At 42.0% G+C, this 20,201-nt stretch overlaps 1 protein-coding gene across 1 annotated transcript in view; it reads right to left on the minus strand.

Moving 5' to 3' along the window:
* Positions 1-7,943: 7,943 nt before the first annotated feature.
* The window catches only part of lrmda (leucine rich melanocyte differentiation associated), a 262,057-nt gene continuing 249,799 nt past the window's right edge, over positions 7,944-20,201 (minus strand). Inside the window, exon 7 of the mRNA XM_050071930.1 lies at positions 7,944-10,156. Coding sequence (XP_049927887.1) covers positions 10,077-10,156 — 80 coding nt within the window. The 3' untranslated portion in view covers positions 7,944-10,076. The remainder of the gene's footprint in view (positions 10,157-20,201) is intronic.

Raw genomic sequence — 20,201 nt, forward strand, 5'->3', positions numbered from 1 at the left:
AAAAAACATTGCTAATACCCAAATGCGAGAGTTCACGGCTGAACTTTATCCACACATAGAGGAGAAGAAGCATAACAACCAATAAACCTTTAGCTCAGGGACATTCAGACTAACTCTGGTGAGAAGCTCAATATTTTCTGCTGTTGGCATTAAATCACCATATGCATATTTGAAACGGTGAATGATTTGTATAGTTTGCTGTGGGAACAAATTTGTTTTAACTTACTTTTAACTTCCAGCACATAAATTATTGTCTTCATACAAAGATGAATAACTTTTACCAACATATTTTTTTTTACAGACAACCACAGTTTAGTGCCACCACAACATTGATATATGTCCAGTAGTTTATGACCAAATATCCACAAAAGTAATGCCATCATTTCCCATCAGGCTCAGCTGTACATTGTGTTTAACCCTAATTAGCAAGTATTACCATGCTAAACTAAGACAGTGAACATGGCAAACATTATAGTACGTGCTACACATTAGCATGTTAGCATTGCCATTGCATGTTGACATTAGCAAGTACAGCTTCACAGATCTGCCAGCATGGCTGTAGACTCTTAGTCTTGTTGTAATAGAGTGTGCCAGTAAACCCGGAACTCCATTAGCGCTTTTAGCACTTCTGGTTCTCTCGTCTAAAAGTCAATACGTTTTTTGAATGGGATTTTGGTAAAATGCCTCAAATAAGGTCTGTGGTTAACAAAAGCTTAAGTGAGTTTCAGGTTTTGTTCTACGACATAAAACACGTCAGTAAATACCCTACTTGTGAATTTTGAAGCTTTTACGTGTCGTAAAAAAGGCGGTTGGTAACACGTTGCTCAATACGACTACAAACCCTGTCGGGGACATTAAACATCATCACCCCCGAACTGGTGAAGTGCTGGCAGTCCGCCATTACAGCTTCTTATTTAGCTTAAACAGTCTGATTTCCCCATTATACAATGTTTTTAAAATAAAGCGGCCGAAATCAGTTGAAAGCTTAGTGGCGGTGACGGCAAGAGTCATGCGACCATGGAGTAGTCATGTAGTCCATTAAAGCCTAACGTTAGCTTTTTACTTCTGGCGATCGCATTTAAGCTTCAAATGCGGTATGAAAGGTGTTCATATGTGAAGATTATCTCGCTGAACAAAACCTGTAAGCATCATAAACTTGTGTTAGCCACAGAGCTTATTTTCTGACATAATCCAAAATGCAATGCAAAAATCACGTTCACTTTCTCTTCCGGGAACCAGCGCGATGCTAAACTTCTGGATTTTGACGTCAGCCCTGGCACACTCTATATCAAATTACTCATTTTTAAAATGTTTAATGTATTAAACACATTATTAATTATTACTATTAATTAACTACCAATAGAGTAATGCAGGTATGATGTTGTAAGCCAGTCCGGCTGTTAGCATCGCCCTGGTTCCCTCAACAAAATGCTAACAGGAGTGTTCCGCTGGGCTTTAATTTAATCAAACCATTGTTTATTCAGGGAAAATTGACAGAGCGCTAAATTCTTTTACAGCAATGCCCTGAGTTCACATTCAATGGGCTAGAAGGATACAAATATATAATAGCAATCACAATCCATAAGAAAAAATAAGTAGCAGCAATGTCTATTAAGAATTATAAACAGCAATGAAAAACAGCAAAAAGACAAAAAAGTTGAATAATAAGAATAAAGTCTGCCATAAAAGACGGATACATAATAACAACAACACCAATAATAAAACAGTAAAATGTAGGAAAAAAAGAAGATTATTGCAGAAAATAAACTCTGTGGCAAACAAAGGTTTATGATACACGTTTTGTTGAACAAGGTGATCTTCACAAATCTTCATGACACCACTTTTATGATTTTTTTTTTTTTAAGCGTGTGCCCAATGGGCAGAAGTAAAACACTAACATCATGCTATAAATGAACTACACCGCGGTGGCTTGACTTCAACATTGCCACAGTAACAAAGCTGTGTTTGGTACAGTTTGGCATACTGACGTTATATCATTTCATTTAGCCACTTGTTAGCAACCACCTTTTTCAAAAAACATCAAAGCATCAAAATCCACGAGTGGGGTATTTCCTGTCATATTTGATGTCATAAAACAAAACATGAAAATCTCTTAAGTTTGTGTTAACCACAGACCTTATTTCACGCATCTAATGAAACCCAGTCAAAAAAACGATTGACTTTAAGACCAGGGGACCGGGAGTGCTAAAATGCTAACTCAGTTCCATGTTTTAGGACTCACTCCTGCATGACTCCATGTGCTTGTTGAACTGGGGTCTTTCACTTTTTATCAGAAGCTTCACACACAGCAGTATCCACTATATTGTTACTGACTGACTGCATTTTTAATGTGATGGGTGTATTTACCTTTATAATTGTAGTGGGTACCTCAAATTTACTGCCTATTTCAAACCCGTTTTTCCCCCAATAATAATCATGTGTATTTCACCAACTTCACACATTAGAAGTAGCCAAGCTGCTGGACTACAGATGACAAATGAAAGTCAATAAGCCTCCTTTAAATGCTATCTACAGAGAGGAGGAAAAGCATACTTAAAACAAGAGCTTCCTACCACTGACCACCAATATTACTCCCATAAAAGCAAGACTGGCTGCAGTAAATAGCTGCTCACCTTCAAAGTCTTCATGATTCAAGGATTTCATTTGTGCTAAGCCGTACCCCGGGGAGGTGGGCCGGATCTCCATGTCTTTAGGAATGGCCCCAGAACAGATCTTCCTCACCTTTTCCTCACAATTAGTCACAGCCGTGTGTCAAAAATCGACTGCCTCTGTATGTCACTGTCATCGGCCAAGGCCAAGTTGAGCCGTTTGAGAGGCTGCCCTCCGGAGGACCCCGTAGATAAGATCGGAGCGCCGCAGGAAATACCACACCGAGTCTGACACGCAACACAACACACTCCTCCCTCAGGTCACACCACTGTGGGGCCCATAACGTGTGTATTCATATGAAATTTATGAACATTGTTTACAGTTGAAAGACATTCATGGGAAATATTCCCCTTTGTTTTGAAGTGTAATTTCTGCATCCACCAGTCACATATACTGCGGCAGCCAGTGTGATATCATCGCTAGGTACACATCACTTAGCTCAATGTACAGTACACTGTTTGTTCAAGTATTCTCTCGTGCCTCAGTGGAGTTACACAGAATTGCCCATGTGAGAAAATCACCCGGCTCTCCTGAGGGCTTTTTTCTGGTTCTTGTTCATGTCCAGTTGTCGGATAAACACACACACACACACACACGTGCACCAACACACACATATACCTACAATCAGCATCTTCACTCTGAGGACCTGGTAGAGAAAAGAAGTAAATGCCAATATTTCCAGGAATTTCCTCTGAAAGGTTTGATTGTTCAAGCCAAGCATGTGAAATCAGTGGCTGATGATTTGTGTCATGTTAAGTATTGGCTGTAGGGCCTCAGGGTGCCAACATTAAAATGCCAACATTGCATGTCCTCTTCCATACCATTCTGTATAATTACTGTACGTTGTCTGCCAAATGAATGTAGATGTTGTTTTAATGATGTAGCTGAAGCAAAAGCGTCTCTTTTAATATTCCTCTGATAACACGCAGCCAATTGGAAGTATCTTACATGTTTCCTCTATGTAAATGTGCTACTGTTAAAAGAAAATCTCGAGAAAGTGATTCAGGAACAAAGAGTCAAAATCTCACTCAAAAATTGCATCAAACAATGTTTCACTTCAAAACAGAAACAAAACAAAAACATGTTGCATTGTTGTTGTACAATATTTAGCACTGACACTGACAATGATTAATATTCATGAGACTGCGACTTTGCAGCCCCTCAGGATAGTTAAATTAATTATGCTAACAGGGTCATTTAACTGCTTTATTCAAAGCAAGCAATTCTCGTGCAATAAATGACACAATAATTACGCACACAATCTAACAAGAGGACAGTGACAAGTGGAGGAGTGACACACTCATCTCCATAAAGTACAAAGAACGCATTTACACACACGCTCACACACACACACACACACGCACACAACAAACAAAAAAAAAGAAGTAAAATCCATACAGGCAAGATGAAAGAATAACAAAACCCAGCTAACGGTTTTACATCCGCTGCAGCTTCTCTCTCTATGAGTAGTAAATATGATTTGTTACCACGTGTTATTATTTAGCGTTATTCATCTTCTCTGTCAGTGCACACAGAGGGGTAATAGAAATGCCAGCAAGGTGGCTGATTTACTTAGTAAAATTTTCATCTCAAGGCTTGCGAGGCATGATTGGAGTCTGTAAGAGTAACGGGAAATCATGCATTATGTAGGCGAATCTGACACGACCTTGAGACTTCTCAGCACAGGCCATATATTACCATCAGAGCGACCTTCCCATCCTGAAGATACATCTGATGTGTTTAAGGCTGTTTTACAATGCATTAGGAGGGCTTTACATGTGCTGAGCTCACTTTATTTGCTCATACATTTCACAGGAAGAGTTTAGTGTCAGGCTGATGGGGACCATTCACAGTGACTGAGTCACTTGTCGAGACAAATGAGCCCGTGAAAACAGGCCGAGGCGCCGGGTAATAAGCATTTCAAAGCAAATTCCCACTTTTCCCTTTTTATTTCCCTTCAATATGCAGCACATTTGCTATTCAGTGAACCCTTGTTGATTCCAGCTCATCGTGTATTCTCACCTGCTGCGATTGATTGACCTGCATCTTCAAGACAGAGAATGGATATAATTTTTCCCACCGAGTGATGGGGCGTCAGGATCAATATTCTCACTGTTGGTTAAGCTTTTGCAACCTTTAGAATATCAGCTCCGATCGATCTCTCTCACATAATTGTCTGTATTTTCAAATCATGTTTTTTTTTTCCCCCTTCTCCTTTCGTACATGCCAATGACATTTGGAATGCCTCAAGGTCTTGTTGTATGACCCGTTAAAAGACCCGAGGTAAAGGGCACAAAACACAGATTCATTAGCATGTTACATTTATTGTCCATGTCTCCCTCTTTCTACTTTTCACCCCTGTGCTATAAACATGTGGGGAGAGTTGTATTTCCATATAAAAAGGCCCATAATTATAGGGGGGGGTGAAGACGGTTGTTCCCCTTATCAGAGGAAATGATAAGGGAGTACCAGGCCCTGTGAAAGAACAGAGTCCATTTTGATATAATTGGCAGTGGAATTATTTATGACATTAATTGCCACATTATCGACTGGCTGTCAGCTCCTGTGTCAGTCTGTCCATCTTTTTTAGCAGAAAGAGCCAGCTCAGCCTGGTGCCCACTGACAAGCTAATTACTACAGCACAACCCTGAATGACAAATGTTACTCATCTAAGACCAGGCCCGGAAATAAGGCCCCCCCCCCCCTTCGGCTTCTCTGGATCAAGCAAGACAGCAGTGTGCTGCCAAATGTCTTCAGGTGCAGGAGGGAAAGAGTTTGTATGTCAGGCAGATAGAGAGAAAGGGGTGGAGTGGATGGAAGGATGGAGGGAGGGAGGGAGAGAGGGAGGAGAGAGCTTTCTACAGCCAGGGGGACAGTTAAATCTAAATCTCACCCCATCCTGTTTGCTGCTCTGCTATCAGTGGCCAGTTGTCACTCATAAAGACAAGTCCCTTTTTTCTCCCTCTGCCTCCTTGTAAATTTGCATTAGCTCATGCCAATCAGTCATCAGGCTGTGGGCTGATATGTAGTGACGGGGTGATTGGTCCTTAGTTCCTTTGACAGCGAGTCACACACTGGTGTGCCTTTTGGGGAGGTGAATTGTACTGTGCCACTGATGTAATATAAAGCTCAGATTTTATGCATTGAACGTACCCAAAATCTGAAAACGGTATGTCTCAATTTCAGTTAAAAATACTGTATGCACTTTGTAAAAATTACTTTGTATGAAGGGTGCAGGTATTGGGGAGTGGGACACATAAAAACAGGGGTTCTGGGGGTCCAACAAACACCTAATTGCCTTCATTCTGGTGAATTATTATTTACCAATTTGTGCCTTTTCTGCATCAATATAATCCAATTTTTCTTACTTTTTTGTCAAAATAAAAGTCCTTTGCCACTTTCATGTTTTATCGGTGGGAACAAATACACATATTGAGGGGTGTGTGCCCCCTGCGTCTACCTAGAAATCTACACTTACGCTCAGTATACTTTCGCTTTATCATTGTGCAATGACAAAAAATATTAAACAAATATTTCCAAAGATAACAGCATTTGATCGTAGAGAAGTCTCACCATCGTCTGCATTGTTGTGTAGTTTTTAATTTCCTTTATGCATTGCATTGTTGGACAATTGCGTCCATACCCAGCACACTCAATAGTTGAGCAGATTTTGTTAGTAAAATATTGTTACTTTTGTCACTTTTCCACTGTGACTGCACTGCATACTCAAAACATTCTGCTCTTTCTGAGGTTTCTCCCTTATCTATTCAAGGGTCTTTTTTTGGTAATTTTCCTTATCCGCACCGAAAGTCCAAGGACAGAGGGTGTTTTATGTTGTAAAGCCCTCTGAGGCACATTTTGATTTGTGATATTGAAATCTAATTGATCTGAACAGTAGTATGACATAGAATAACAATTTAGACTTAGATGTTCAGTGTGTGGTTTCATTGGGCTTGGAATGTCACAGTCGTATTTCTTTTCTAAGATATTACAAACAAATGAAAGGCAACAGCAAAAACTCACTGCAGACATTTTTGTGCACAGACATCCAGCTGTGGATCCAACTCACTCAAGCATGGACACACATAGAAAATATGAAGGTTTGAGCACACGCACACACACACACACACACACACACACTGACTAGTAGAAGAGCCTGCAGGGCTACTATAGCAGAATGTCACTGATCTGCTCTGATGAAGTGGCGTGCCATTTGTTCAGCCAGGAAGTTCCCAAGGAGCAGCAGCAGTGACGGGGCTGAGGGTCAAGGAGGGCATCGCCTACAGGTAGACGGCTGTGGCTCACACCTTAATTAATCTACTGTCCGTGATGCCAGGCATCCCATTCATCCCCTACCCATGCACAAAGGCGCACGTCAAGCATATGTCAACCCGCTCTGGCACTCCCCGCCCATCCCATAATGCAGTTTGTGTTGGTGTGGCAGCTCAGGATGCGTCCCTGACGAGGATAGGAAGTGACACACACCAAACTCGGTGTGTCCCCCAGCCAGCTCCGGTGGCTCGGGGCCTGTCAATTCCAGCTCTGTCAGTGGCACTGGCTCAATGGCAGTGCCTGTGACACATGTCACAAAGTTTTAAATGTCTGCTCTTTTCAGCAGGATGGCTAGGCGCGCGCCGCAGCCAGGGGAAGGATGACATTTTGTGTCGTGCGGGGGGGAACTTGTTGTGGCTCCCCTCTTCCTACCTCCTCCGGCTGTCAGCCCCAGTTTCCTCTGAGCATATCAAAACACAGACAAATAAACCTTGTCATTTTGAAACGCCGGCACTAGTGACCAGGCTCCTGAACGGCATGTCAGCTGGAATATGGTCACACAGTCCTGTAGGAAGTGGTGTATAAGCTTATGCGAGCGAGCACGCCTACTCTCACACGCACACAATCTTTAAGCTAATAGAAATAAGAAATAAACATAGTGAACAAACATTGCACGAGGCTATCTCTGACCTTTCCCTTCATCTGTTTGTGGATGATTGACACGCTGGACTGAAGCTCAACATGGTTTCTTTCAAATCCCTGAACAGCGAGCCTCTCCTCTCAGTCTCATCACCATGGTGTATTCATCTACTTCACCTCTAAAGAAGGAGGTAATATGATCAAACCTCATGACTTGACCTGAGATGTCTCAGACAGGGACATCGTCTTAACCACTTTTGGGGTTGTAATGATGAGTAACACAGGGCTAATAAATGCTGACTGGCTCTTTTGGCTCTATAGACTTTATAAAAGGAAAAATATTCATGTGATGAACATTTGATCATTAGGAAAACAGTTTATTGTGGTAGCAGACAGATATAACCTGAGCAAATACAGCTCTGCATCAATCTCACCAGAGACACGTTAGCTGACCCTTTGAATTTCTTCAAGACATCCAGCTTATACAGTTGTATATCATATCAGCTTTATCACATTGTCAATATCAAATTTTCAGATTGGAAGGTTGTCTGGGGAACTTTAACTAAGATGGCAGAACTTTGACTTGGGTTGTAATAAACACATTACACAGTGATCATAAAAATATTATAAAATGTAAACATAAAAATACAGTGCATTTGATTGTTATGAAGATTATGTTTTAGATTTTGTTTATAATAATACTTTCATATATTTTATATATTTCAGTATCAAGTAGTCAGCTGGTTGAAGAAACACAGTGGGAAAGACAACATGAGAAAATGGCGCTAAAATACACAATGATACACCCGGAATGCATACTTGGTTACAACTCAGTTCGTCATTAAAGCTGGTATTTGGAATGTTTTTGACATTTAAAGCTGCATTTCATCCAGAAAATAACACATGTACTAATGCATACACACTTGCAACTAAGGCTGCCCCCGACCTCCCTGACTAAGAGTTTTCTTAGTCGACCAAAAGTCGTACTAGTCGCCCGCATGTTTTGCGATATTATTCTAAATGATATATTTTGGGCGGGGCAACACAATGGTTTGAGTTGAAGGTGTGAGAAAGAATAGTATCAGTAACATTGTTAACACTGTGCTACATTACAGAGAAATACAAAACCGTACTAATGAACCTTCATTAATATAGGCCTATATTTTATCTACAAGTGCACGTCACACACTGAGCGAGCCGCCTGTTAATGACGCTGTCGGCAAAGCAGTAATGATTGTGCTAAGTGGCTAATGGGCATGTAGCTACTGACATGTTTCAGATGATACGCCATGTTTGTAGTCGACCAATGAAGATGAGTTTACATATCACCTTGGGTTCGTCCTTCACCTTCTCAAAATGATCCCACACTTTGGATTTCCTGCCCGACGTGTTATTAACTAGCCTGTGGAACAACCGCAGGTACCAGCCCTGGAAATTAACACGACTCCTGTCTGACTGCTGAAAGTGGCCACTTCCTGTGTCTGTCCATTCAAATTAAATTCCTACATGGTCCAGTCATAAAAGTTTTGATTTATTTTGACAAGGCGCAGCTCCTAATAGAGTTTCATGTTTTTCTTTGTATAAGCGACCAATAAAATCCTGTCGACTAATAACCTTTCTGGTCGACTAACGTTTGGTCGACTATTCGGGGGCAGCCCTACATGCAACAGAAAGCATTGCTAAGATATCAGACATGTCTGACTTTAAAGGGGACAGTTTCTCATTCTTTTCTAAGAGACACAAACATAAAATTCATTCAATAAAATTCAAACAAAAAAAGGCAAAGCATTCTGCATATTGCCACAAGCTAAACAAAACAGACTGATCATGCCTCAGGTTTGGATTGAAATTCTTTGGAATATTAAAACAGGCTGTTCTGTCAAATTCTTTGCAATGTCTTAATGCTTTAAACAGCAGTTATATATATATGTGTGTGTGTGTGTGTGTGTGTGTGTGTAAAGAGAAAGAGAAGCGAGAGAGAGATGAGTCCATGTCAGGCCCCAGGTGTGTGACCGTCACCCCTTTCACCCTTGATTAGTGGCGGTAGTGGACGGGTGATCCATCATGTCTGTCAAAGAAAAGGATGCAATTGGCTGGGTGTGTTTGTCACTGACAGTGTGTAAGAGAGAGACTGTCCTTGCGTGTGTGTGTGTTGTGTGTGTCTGGAGTTGTGCGGTTGCTGATGCTTAGAGGCAATCATGTCAGTGGGAGTGTCATCTCTGACTCTGACTCTGAGCTGGAAGCAGAGAGGCAGAAGCAGACCCAGCTCAGCAGCGGAGGCCATAACTATGGGGCTGGAATAGAAACTTTAAAAAACCCGTTCCCCTGACATAACAAACTTTTTTTGATGACGTTTAAATCTTTCTACCAGTGGGAGATCAGTAGACTCACATATCACCAGTGGTTTCAATAAATAAGTGACAGATTTGATCCTCTTTCCTTCTGTTCACATCCTTTGTCACTCATGTCCCTCTTTATGCCGGACCAGCTGTCCATCAGAGTTGGTCATTTCGGATGAATCTGTTGCCTTCTGAGTGCTTGCCATAGTAGACGTAGCGACACTTGGCGAATACCCCTGAAAACAAGGTGAGAGAGAGTCAGGTTAGGTGTCAGTCATCCTGTAGCATTTAGCATTACAGTCTAAAGCAGTGGTTCCAAACAGGGTCCAGATTTCTCCTTAGTCATTAGTTCAAGGTCCACACAGTTTAACACATTCAGCATCATACTTGGGTTTGGACATGTCGTTGAGCTAGTTTGCTGTCGCTGTCAAGTAGCTGTCCACTACTCACTCACTCTACAGCAGGAAACGGCACTTCAAAATAAAAGCTCTGGGCTGAAAATGTACTGTTTCCTAAAAATAAGGTGTGTTTTTTACAAACTTGACACGTTTGTGAGTCACTTGCAGTCCATTCAGAATGGGCCCACGACCCACCAGTTGGGAACCACTGGTCTAAAGTATATCCAGACTGTTTGATAATATCCACACCTAGCTATATGTCCAGGTCAATTTGCAGTCACCATTTGAATATCAGTCACTCTTGGGACAGACAAACTACCAACTTGGCATTCACCAGTCAGTAATTTCTTGATCATGGAAATTTGAGCGATATCCATCAGTAAAACTGCAGTGTTTCAGTTATAGATGAGCAGCAGTGTTCCCAACCTGTTGGGTGAGATCCTAAAAAGGGATCCGCTAACATATTAAACAACAGAATGATACCAACGTAGGTTTTAAGACCTTCAAAACAGAGCTTAACATTTTATGAGGTAGTAACAGCATTCCATGTGTTTGTTAGACCTTAAGGACAGACATGTTGAATGCAAACAGAGCTGTGTTTACTGTACAACAACTCCACAGGATATCTTTAAGTGGCAGGACTGAACAGGGTCTGGGTCTGCTTCATGTAGGGGATGAGAGGTGCTGCTGGGAAGGATGAGCACCTTGTTTTCAGAGAAAGACCAGTGTGGCCTCCGGGCAGAGTCCTAACAGTAACAAGGTAACAGCCACCCACAACACTCACAGACACACAGACACACACATACACACACACACACATACACTGATCTATCACAGCAAGCCATTACTTATTATTATTAATTATCAGCAGTAGGCTTATCACTATGTCAGAAATTTAGTAGGCGATATAAACACCAGTGATACCACAGTTCTTGATAACCAACTTGATTGCACAGTAAAAAAACAAAACAATAAATTCTATATTTTTAATCATACACTCCTTTCTTGACACTTTTAAGACATATCTGAAAACTAATATGTTTTCAATGGCCTTTGGTTGTTTGTAGTGGTTTTAATATTTTAGTATTTTATAATTTTTAGTAGAAGTATAATTGTTCATACCTGTTTTATATTTATGTACATTTTATATTGCTATATATTTGTGTGCCATTCTTTTATTTTGTACAGCACTTTGGTCAACTGTGGCTGTTTTTAACTGTGCTATATAAATAAACAGGATTTGATTTTATTTCTTAAAAAGAAAAATTACATTTCATAATTAATCCCTGATGATCTGCTCTGAACGCAAAGTATGTGGGTTTGAGAGATTTTGTAGCTGAGGAAACATATTAATATAAAGCTTTCAGGATATTAACATATTTCGCCTCCATTTTTGTTGTTCAGCACTTGGACGTGTATAAAGTGGCATCTCCTCGACTGTAAATGGGTGGTTGGGTTGGTTGGGTAACAAGTGACAGTGATAAGTGCAGTGTTTTACTCAGGTTTAACATAACAACCAAAAAACCCTGAAACACCAAACGTGCAGTGCTCAGTGCAGAATAGACGTTCAGCATCCTGTCATACTGCTGCCATTTGTATCGTAGTGTAAATACGCTATGCTCCCATTGCAAAGAATTAACTAAATAGGCCGGCCTCAGGAAAAAAATGCTTTCCCTTCTGAGTCTAGGTGGTGCACTTGTTGCCGTCTTTCACGTGTTGTTCTTCCAACCTGCCAGGTGTTCTTCTTCTTTTGGCATTTAACAGCAGACTAGCACACCTGTAGGTGTGTATGCTGCAACGTAAGCTTCAGAAGAACTGATCCCCAGTACCTACTGTATCTACTGTGCTGGAGAAAAATGAGTACCGTCACGTTTTCAGAATTTTGCCAGAGACCTGCTACCCAAGTATTAGTTCTCGTGACATCCCTAATCAGCAGACGTGGTATTTGTGTAAGCTAAGAAAGCACATTACATAATACACACCAATTTTGGAGTTGAAAACTTGCTACTGTACAACACTTGCTGCTGCTACTAAAAAGTTGCATGAATGATATATATTGATTCTACAGAATAAATAGTGTAAGTTAAGCAAGGGTAAAATCTTGCAATTACATTTACAGATATAGTTTAACCACACTCCTGAATAATAAGCTGCATGCCCTCTATATAGCTCAGAGGGTGAATCCAAAATGGCCGGCAGTGCTTTCTTGTTGTAATGAGAGGTGTTGCCACCCAGGGAGAGGGCTGCCCAGAGCTCTGTGGCTGGTCTGCTCAAACTCTGATGTCACAGCGCTCCCAATGCCACTTGATGAATGCAGCTGGGCTGCGGCTAGGTGTCATCTCTCACCAAATGAGGCAAGGACAAGTGGCATTAGTGCTGTCAATGATCCTCTGACAGCAGAACAGATACAGCTTTCGCCAGGCTTTTTAAACAGACATCAAGTGTATTATATGAGGAAGGGGGGGGCAGAGACAGGGCAGAAAAGGAGAGACTTATGGGAGAGGCGGTGTCGCAGAGGGATGAGGGGTGCTCCCAGCGCTAAGTCCAATCACATAATCCAAAGAGACATTGTCAAGGGCGGGGAGAGAATGGCAACTAAGTGACAGAAAGCAGAGACGGGGACAGAGATACTGGTGCCATATTAGTGCCAAGCATATTCTGATGCCACCCTCAATTCTAACCAAACCTGACACATCGCTCTCGTTCCCCCACTCTCTCTGACTCTTCAAAGTAGGCTCTACCAAGTCACACAGACACACACGCGCGCACATATACTGTACACAGACGTACACACAAACACACACACACCAGTCCCTCGCAGGGGTAGTGGGTGTTCTGTCAGGCGGAGGAACAGTACAGCAGCAGCAGCAGCAGCAGCAGCAGCCCACAGGCCCGAGGACAAGCTCAGTCAATCTAAATCTGGACTTTGTAGTGGAGCAGTGCTCATTTCCCCTCATAGCCCAGCTACTTGAGGTGATCCAAACACTGAAGTGTGAGGAGCTGTCACCTCCGATAAAATCCGGGACCAGCTCCATGCCTGCCTGCTCCTCCGGTGTGTGAGGGGTATATATATGTGTGTGTGTGTGTGTGTATTTGTGTGTGTTTCTCTGACAGTGAGGTGGTTGGGGATGGGAGGGGGTGATTCCAGCTGCCGTGATTTGCCTGGGGATATAGGTGCCACGGCTGGAGACTGGGCTTGACACCACAGGACTCGGGGTGTCTCACAGCGCTCTGATCACATGGGCGCCGGGGCCTTTCACATATTCACAGCTTACCCGGCGAGAAACTCACTCTCTCCAGGAGTGTGGGGCCCTTAAAGAGATTACCCCACTGAGGTACCAGAACCAAGACTCCTATAAGACATTACCTAGAGGGGATATATTTGTAGGTTGCAACCAAAGCCTTTCAGAGATAACCTTCACAGATGAAGGAACTAAAGCTAAAGGCCCCTCAAGCCTTCACACTCTGCTGAGCTCGTCACTAGCCCGTGGGGACCAAGAAGGATTGGAGGGAACACGTTCTGAGATTCTCCAGCACCAATCAGAAAGCTCTGGCGATGTGTGACCTGTAACTCTCCAACTGCGCTTTAAACAAAAAGCTATATCTGTGATCAAAGGGGAAGAGGGAGAGTAAGTTAAGGAGAAGGGCAGAACAAAGAACAGGGATGAGGTCTGTTTCCCAGTGGGTGAAAAAGTGCCAGAGTGTGTCTCTTAATTTTCTGCGCAACCTGGCTCAAGCACTGGGTGCATTTCAGCACTACATTAAGCAGTGTGTTTTGTGCATAAACACATTCCAGTTCGCCGCGTTCCCTTCACAGCGAGAGCTCGCTCTTATTACGGGAGAAACCAGGAGAAAGATGGGGCGGTTGGAGACACAGAGGGGAATAACTAAGCCAAACTCACTCTTACATAACACCTTCCGAGGCCACGCTTACGCCTGTGGGGTTCCGCCTGATGAACAGATACTTAATAACAAGTGGTACAGTGCCAAACCCAGTAGTCTACAATATCCTCTGTGTATCCTAAGCCATGGATGAGCACACTTGAATCAACACCCACACTCTCAACCATATACACATTATGGCAAACCCATGCACACTTTCATCTCATGCACACAAACACAGCACACAGTGCGAACAGTGGGAGCAGCCATTAAAGTGACAGATTAACAAAGTGATGAGGAGGCTACTGTTTCCATCATGCCCCGGTGGAGGAACAATCAGGCCTTTGTTCTGCATATGTCACGCGGCACCTTGTTGTTTTTAAGGGGAGTAGCTAACCCTCTTGTCTTTATTAAAAGGCCGTACAGTGTGTATCTTGTATCTTCCTCTTGGTGAGTGTTGCAGTGTAGCTTCATCGTCAGACAGTCTGGTCTTTTCAGAGCTGATTACCCAAAGCATGTGTCCTCTCTACGGGGGCTTGATGGCCCATTCTGCCACAGTGTGAGTAAGCCAGCTGTACAAAGCCTCCTATGTACAGAACTCAAATACCAAATCAACACATATGGTAACAAAAGTTCTTTTTTCCTTGTGAATATATATTTTTTCTATACAATGTGCAAGGCCGCTAAAACAATCCCTGCAGACAACTGAGGACTCAAGTTCGTCTGACAAGGGTGCGATCTCTGATACTTTATTACCTGGCTGTATAAAATCATCATGATATGTAAACAGAGTTTTATAAGTTGTGGATCAATACGGTGTCAGTCAGTGGTTCCTTAGATGTCTAGTGGCAGTGGTCTAGCTCATGCTCCTGGTTCTGGTGGATAAACCCCTCACCAAAGACATTTCAACTGAACTGTGCTGTCTCCTGAGTATCTAAGCAGATTTAAATCTCATAAAAATCTGTTTCCACTGTGTACTCTGTGCCTCAAACTTAAATCACACTTAACATCAAAATAACTTACAATTTAGTAGAAAGACTGTCTAATTTCGTCCTCTTGAATAGGTAGCAGAAGTCCCGTCTCTTTCCAAGCTAGCTTTTGTTCAACTAGCCTCAGCAAAGTGTATTTTTTCATAGAGGGTTTCTCATGTGGGTTTTTCTTGAAAGCTACAAAGTCATAGCGTGTAAGTTCATACTTTAAGAACATTGCTTACCAGTTTCTGTAGATTGCAGAGTAGGGAAGGGTCAGTTAGGAAAGATAGGTTTAGAGTTCTGCTACCCAACCTAAAACTTACTGGTCCTAACAAAGTACAAGGACACAACCCAATCACCAGAATAAATGTTGCCATTGCCATTTCTGTAAACCATGGATATGTAACATTTGTACACTACTGTTTAGCCGATATGATGGAACTTTTAACAGAATACTCAGTTTTGGTGGCACCATCCCCTCTACCTCCAGATGACAAAGACAGCTCATACACATGCAATCAGAGCAGCGTCACTTTAGAAACACAGATATGATACGTATGACACGAACAAATGTAATGTATCTACAAAATGCCAAAATTTTCTTATGAAAGCTGGGCTGGGATTTGCAATGCCCAAGAAATTGTAGGCATTGCTTTAGCCAAGGAAATGAAAGTTCAGTAAAAGCTAGCCTAATGGAAGCAAGTAAGCAAAAACACAAACAAAACAAACAACTTTGGGTCTTGGGTCTGGATTTAGTCACAAATTTTGCAGTTATATTTTTATGGTCTGGACCTCACTATGTTGGTTGGGCTGGTTTCATGCCTCAACAGGACCACACTGCATATCAATTAGGGCTGCCCCTGACTAAGAATTTTCCTAGTCAGCCAATAGTCATCCTTTAGGGCCATTAGTCAACTAGTCGCCCACATGTTTACGATATTAATTTAATAATTAAATGATATATTTTGGGCGGGGCAACACAATGGTTTGAGTTGAAGGTGTGAGAAAGAATAGTATCAGTAACATTGTTAACACTGTGCTACATTACAGAGAAAAACAAAACCGTACTAATGAACCTTCATTAATATAGGCCTATATTTTATCTACAAGTGCACGTCACACACTGAGCGAGCCGCCTGTTAATGACGCTGTCGGCAAGATCCCACACTTTGGATTTCCTGCCCGACGTGTTATTAACTAGCCTGTGGAATAACCGCAGGTACCAGCCCTGGAAATTAACATGAGTCCTGTCTGACTGCTGAGCGTGGCCTCTTCCTGTGTCTGTCCTTTCAAATTAAATTTCAACATGGTCCAGTCATATAAGTTTTGATATATTTTGATGAGGCGCAGCTCCTAATACGTTTGTTTATTTTATTTTATCTTATTTTTGCAACTAAGTGACCGATGAAATCTTGCTTTTCTGGTCGACTAACGTTTGGTCGACTATTAGGGGGCAGCCCTAAATATCTTGCTAGTATATAATAATCCAGTGAGCAGCTCTAGACTTAGAAGTACTACTTTACTTGACTGCACACCAAAGAGCCAATCTTCCCAGCTACAACTATCAGGCAATATGCCTTTTCAAACTATCGTTTCATTACTTAATAATGCAAGGACTGTGGGTTGTGGAATTAAGTTACTTGTTTTCAGTTAAAAACATGTTTTCACCTGACAGCACAAAAAAGTCAAGGCACAGTATGATTAATGTGCAAAGTGCAGAAACAAATCCAAAGTAGTAATGATAATGACAACAACGACAACACTTTCTGGGGAACCAACACTCTAAAATAGGACAGTGGCCTTTTTTTGTCACTAGTAGTGTGTAGACATACCAGTCTGGTAAATCCCACAGTCAATTTGACAATTTTACTGCACCTTTAAAAAAATTAAAAAAATGTTCATCAGGTGAATATTTTGTCCATACTACATTTTTTTTTAGGTTATTTAAAAAAGAAAATCATCCCAAGCACTACAACTAGGGCTTCTGTTCAGGTTTCCTAGCCATATTATCTCACATATCCTGCTTCAAAACTCTGCATTTAATCAGCACACACACAAATTGTGCATGTGTGCGCACACACACACATACACACACACACACACACACACGCACACGCTTACAAGAGAGAGAAAGTGGGTGAGTCGGGGGGAGGAGGGAGATGGAGTGGGTTTAATGATTGTTCCCTGCATAAAATCAGCTTGACTCTTTTCAAGGGCCATCAATATGTCACAGAAAGACACATCCGACGGATGTAGCTTTTAACATCAAGGTTATCTATTCTCGGCATAGATCCACTCCCTCCACTCCTAGTTTCTCGTACTGTCTCCTGTTCATATCTATCCTCCCCTCTCCTCTCAACTGCCTCCACTCTGTCTTTCTCCTTCTCCACACTCTTCACTCTCTTATTTGCTCTCTTTGATTCCTCTCTTTTGCTCTCTGACTTGCTGTATTTTTTGCTCCCTCTGCTTTTCTGTCCCACCCTCTAGTTTGGCCACTTAGCCGACAATTCCATCAGTGCTGCCATCAATCAGGGTAAAAATGCAATGAGGAAAAAAAGCCAATTAACAAGGCAATTACACTTTCTGTATTATCTCCAAGGGCTGAAATAACACTGCCGGGCAGGTGGGGGATGGGGTCATATGGAGCTTGGGGCAAGCATCCATAAGAGTTGGTGCGAGAGTGACTTATGAGCTTGGGGCGTAGGCTGCTGTGAGCCAGGGCTATTATTGTGGACACGATCCATCTCCGGCTGTCCTTTTATCAGTTCAGCCCAACGTCATGAGATGGAGTCGCCACCTCCTCTCTATAGGGAAGCCTGCAGATAGATAACCCCCCTGCGTCCCATAAACCAACAGCCACTGGACTGTGATTCAGCCTACTGAGAGGTGGGCTGGCACACACTGCACATTGCCATGGAAAGAAATGATATTGTTTCACTTAGTATTGGTATGCTGGATGCGTCCTGGTGTGTATTGGTTTGCTAATCTGTATTTCTTTCCTGAATCTGTTTAAGTGGAAAGAGACAAGTGTTTTTGTTTCAAATGATCATTATGAAGTAAATGTTGATTGCACAACGTAATGACACCATCGGCATTTAGAATGGTTCCACATAAGCCTCGCTTTTACTATGCAATTCTGTCTGTCAATGGGTACGATCTCCCGAGAATACGGAGGCTCAATCTGTGGCACACAGGAAGTGTGTCAACCACTGCACAACCACAACAGGAAGCAGATTAGAGCTGGGTATCTTTAAAAAAAAATTACAATACCAGTAGCCTCACAGTGACTGATACCAACAGAGTTCTTCACCTGATATCTTTTTTCCCTCCTTCATTCGATACCCATTATGTAAATGAAAGCAATGAATTGGGTAAAATGCCGCCACCACTCCTCCCCATCCAAATAACTGACACAAACAGAGCAGGATTTATACTTCTGCGTAAAATCGATGTCGTACTTATGGCATAGGGTCTGCGTTGACATAGAGCCTACACCGTATGCAAAATAGCATTTTAAGTCTGTGTGTGATTTATCCTAGCTTCATATGAGTAGAGGAAAACTCTGCTAGCCGGCAGGCTAATTTATACAATGTAAACTGCCATAGGCTTGTGCTAAAAACATTAGCATGTTGTCTTTGTGGGGAAAATGTGTCCAGGGAAAGACAAGTGCTTTGTCTGTGAATGCTGCGAGTTACAATGAAGCCGATTTGTGTACTTGTGTATGAAATTGTCGCTATCAAGCCACGTCTAATGTGCGTTTTGAATCAACTAAACTTTATAGCACTTCACAGAGACCCCACCACTGACTAGTGTTTTGGAGGTGTAACTGCAGAGTGACACAGACACACCACTGCACAAGTATAAATGCTCACAACGGTATAGGCCACATGTGTAGGCTACGGCGTAAGCTCTGCGTAGAGCCGACGCACAAGTATAAACCCTGCTCAATTGCTGTTGCGGTAATCGGCCAATCACAAGTATGGATGCAATAAATTGAAGAACACTTGCTGTCTGGTTGCAAGCAAAACCATAACAATAGTCATTTTTTCTAGATGTGGGTACAAAAAGGATCGAATGCAAGTATTGTTTAACTGGAAACATGTTGATACTACTTGGTACTGGGTTACTTCGGTCAACACGTTTACCCCACCTGAAAGTGCTTTTGTTTTCCCTGGTAGCTATCTGTAGCTATTCCCAATGACCATAGACTATCAGTGTAAGTTCTTTGCAGTTACTATCCCCAGTAGCAGAAATGACGGACAGTGGAAAACCGAAGGTTCCAGTTGGTAGTTGCTAGGCTCTGAGGAAAACAACAGCAGCACCAACAATAATACCACTTGGAAAGTTGTTGTTTTCCACTTTAAATATTTCCAAAGTCTTTCCTTGAATATCAGAACATGTACTTGCTCTTTGCTTGATTTCATAGTCAGGATGGTTTAAACCAGTCAAATGCCCATTGAAATCAATTACGTGACTAAAACTGGGCTCAATATGACCAATAGATGCCAGCAGCAATGGAACGTAAGGTTATGTTCATGGAAGACATTCTGTTTTTCTTCACACCAATCAGCTGCTTCTCAACAGTAAAATGCACTACACACAGAATAAACTGTAAAAACTGGCTGTACTTTGTTTTCCAGTAGGAAAAGTAACATGCAATGCTTCCCAAATGCTGTCTTTGTAAGAACAGCGTTGGCAGTTTAATGCACTTTTCCGCTTCCAGAATCAGCGAAATCATCCAATTTGTGGGCTGTTACTGAATATGTACTTCTGCTGAGTCAAAAATAGCCACCTGCTGTGTATTTTTGTGGAGTATTTTAGTGTAACTCACATGTAGTGAGCTGACAAAATTTTGCTCTGCTCTGAGGGAACTAGCCTTAATTGGAAAAAAAAAAGCCCACAGTGGTTGCTCCACCACAGTTACATTGAAAGGTAGTGCTGGTGTATTTTTGGCATGAAATTAACTATCATGTCACATCAGTGGCGGCCCTAGAACATTTGGTGCCCTAGGTCAACACATTCCCACTCCG

Source organism: Epinephelus moara, chromosome 19 (assembly GCF_006386435.1).
Source record: "Epinephelus moara isolate mb chromosome 19, YSFRI_EMoa_1.0, whole genome shotgun sequence".
Lineage (NCBI taxonomy): Eukaryota > Metazoa > Chordata > Actinopteri > Perciformes > Serranidae > Epinephelus > Epinephelus moara.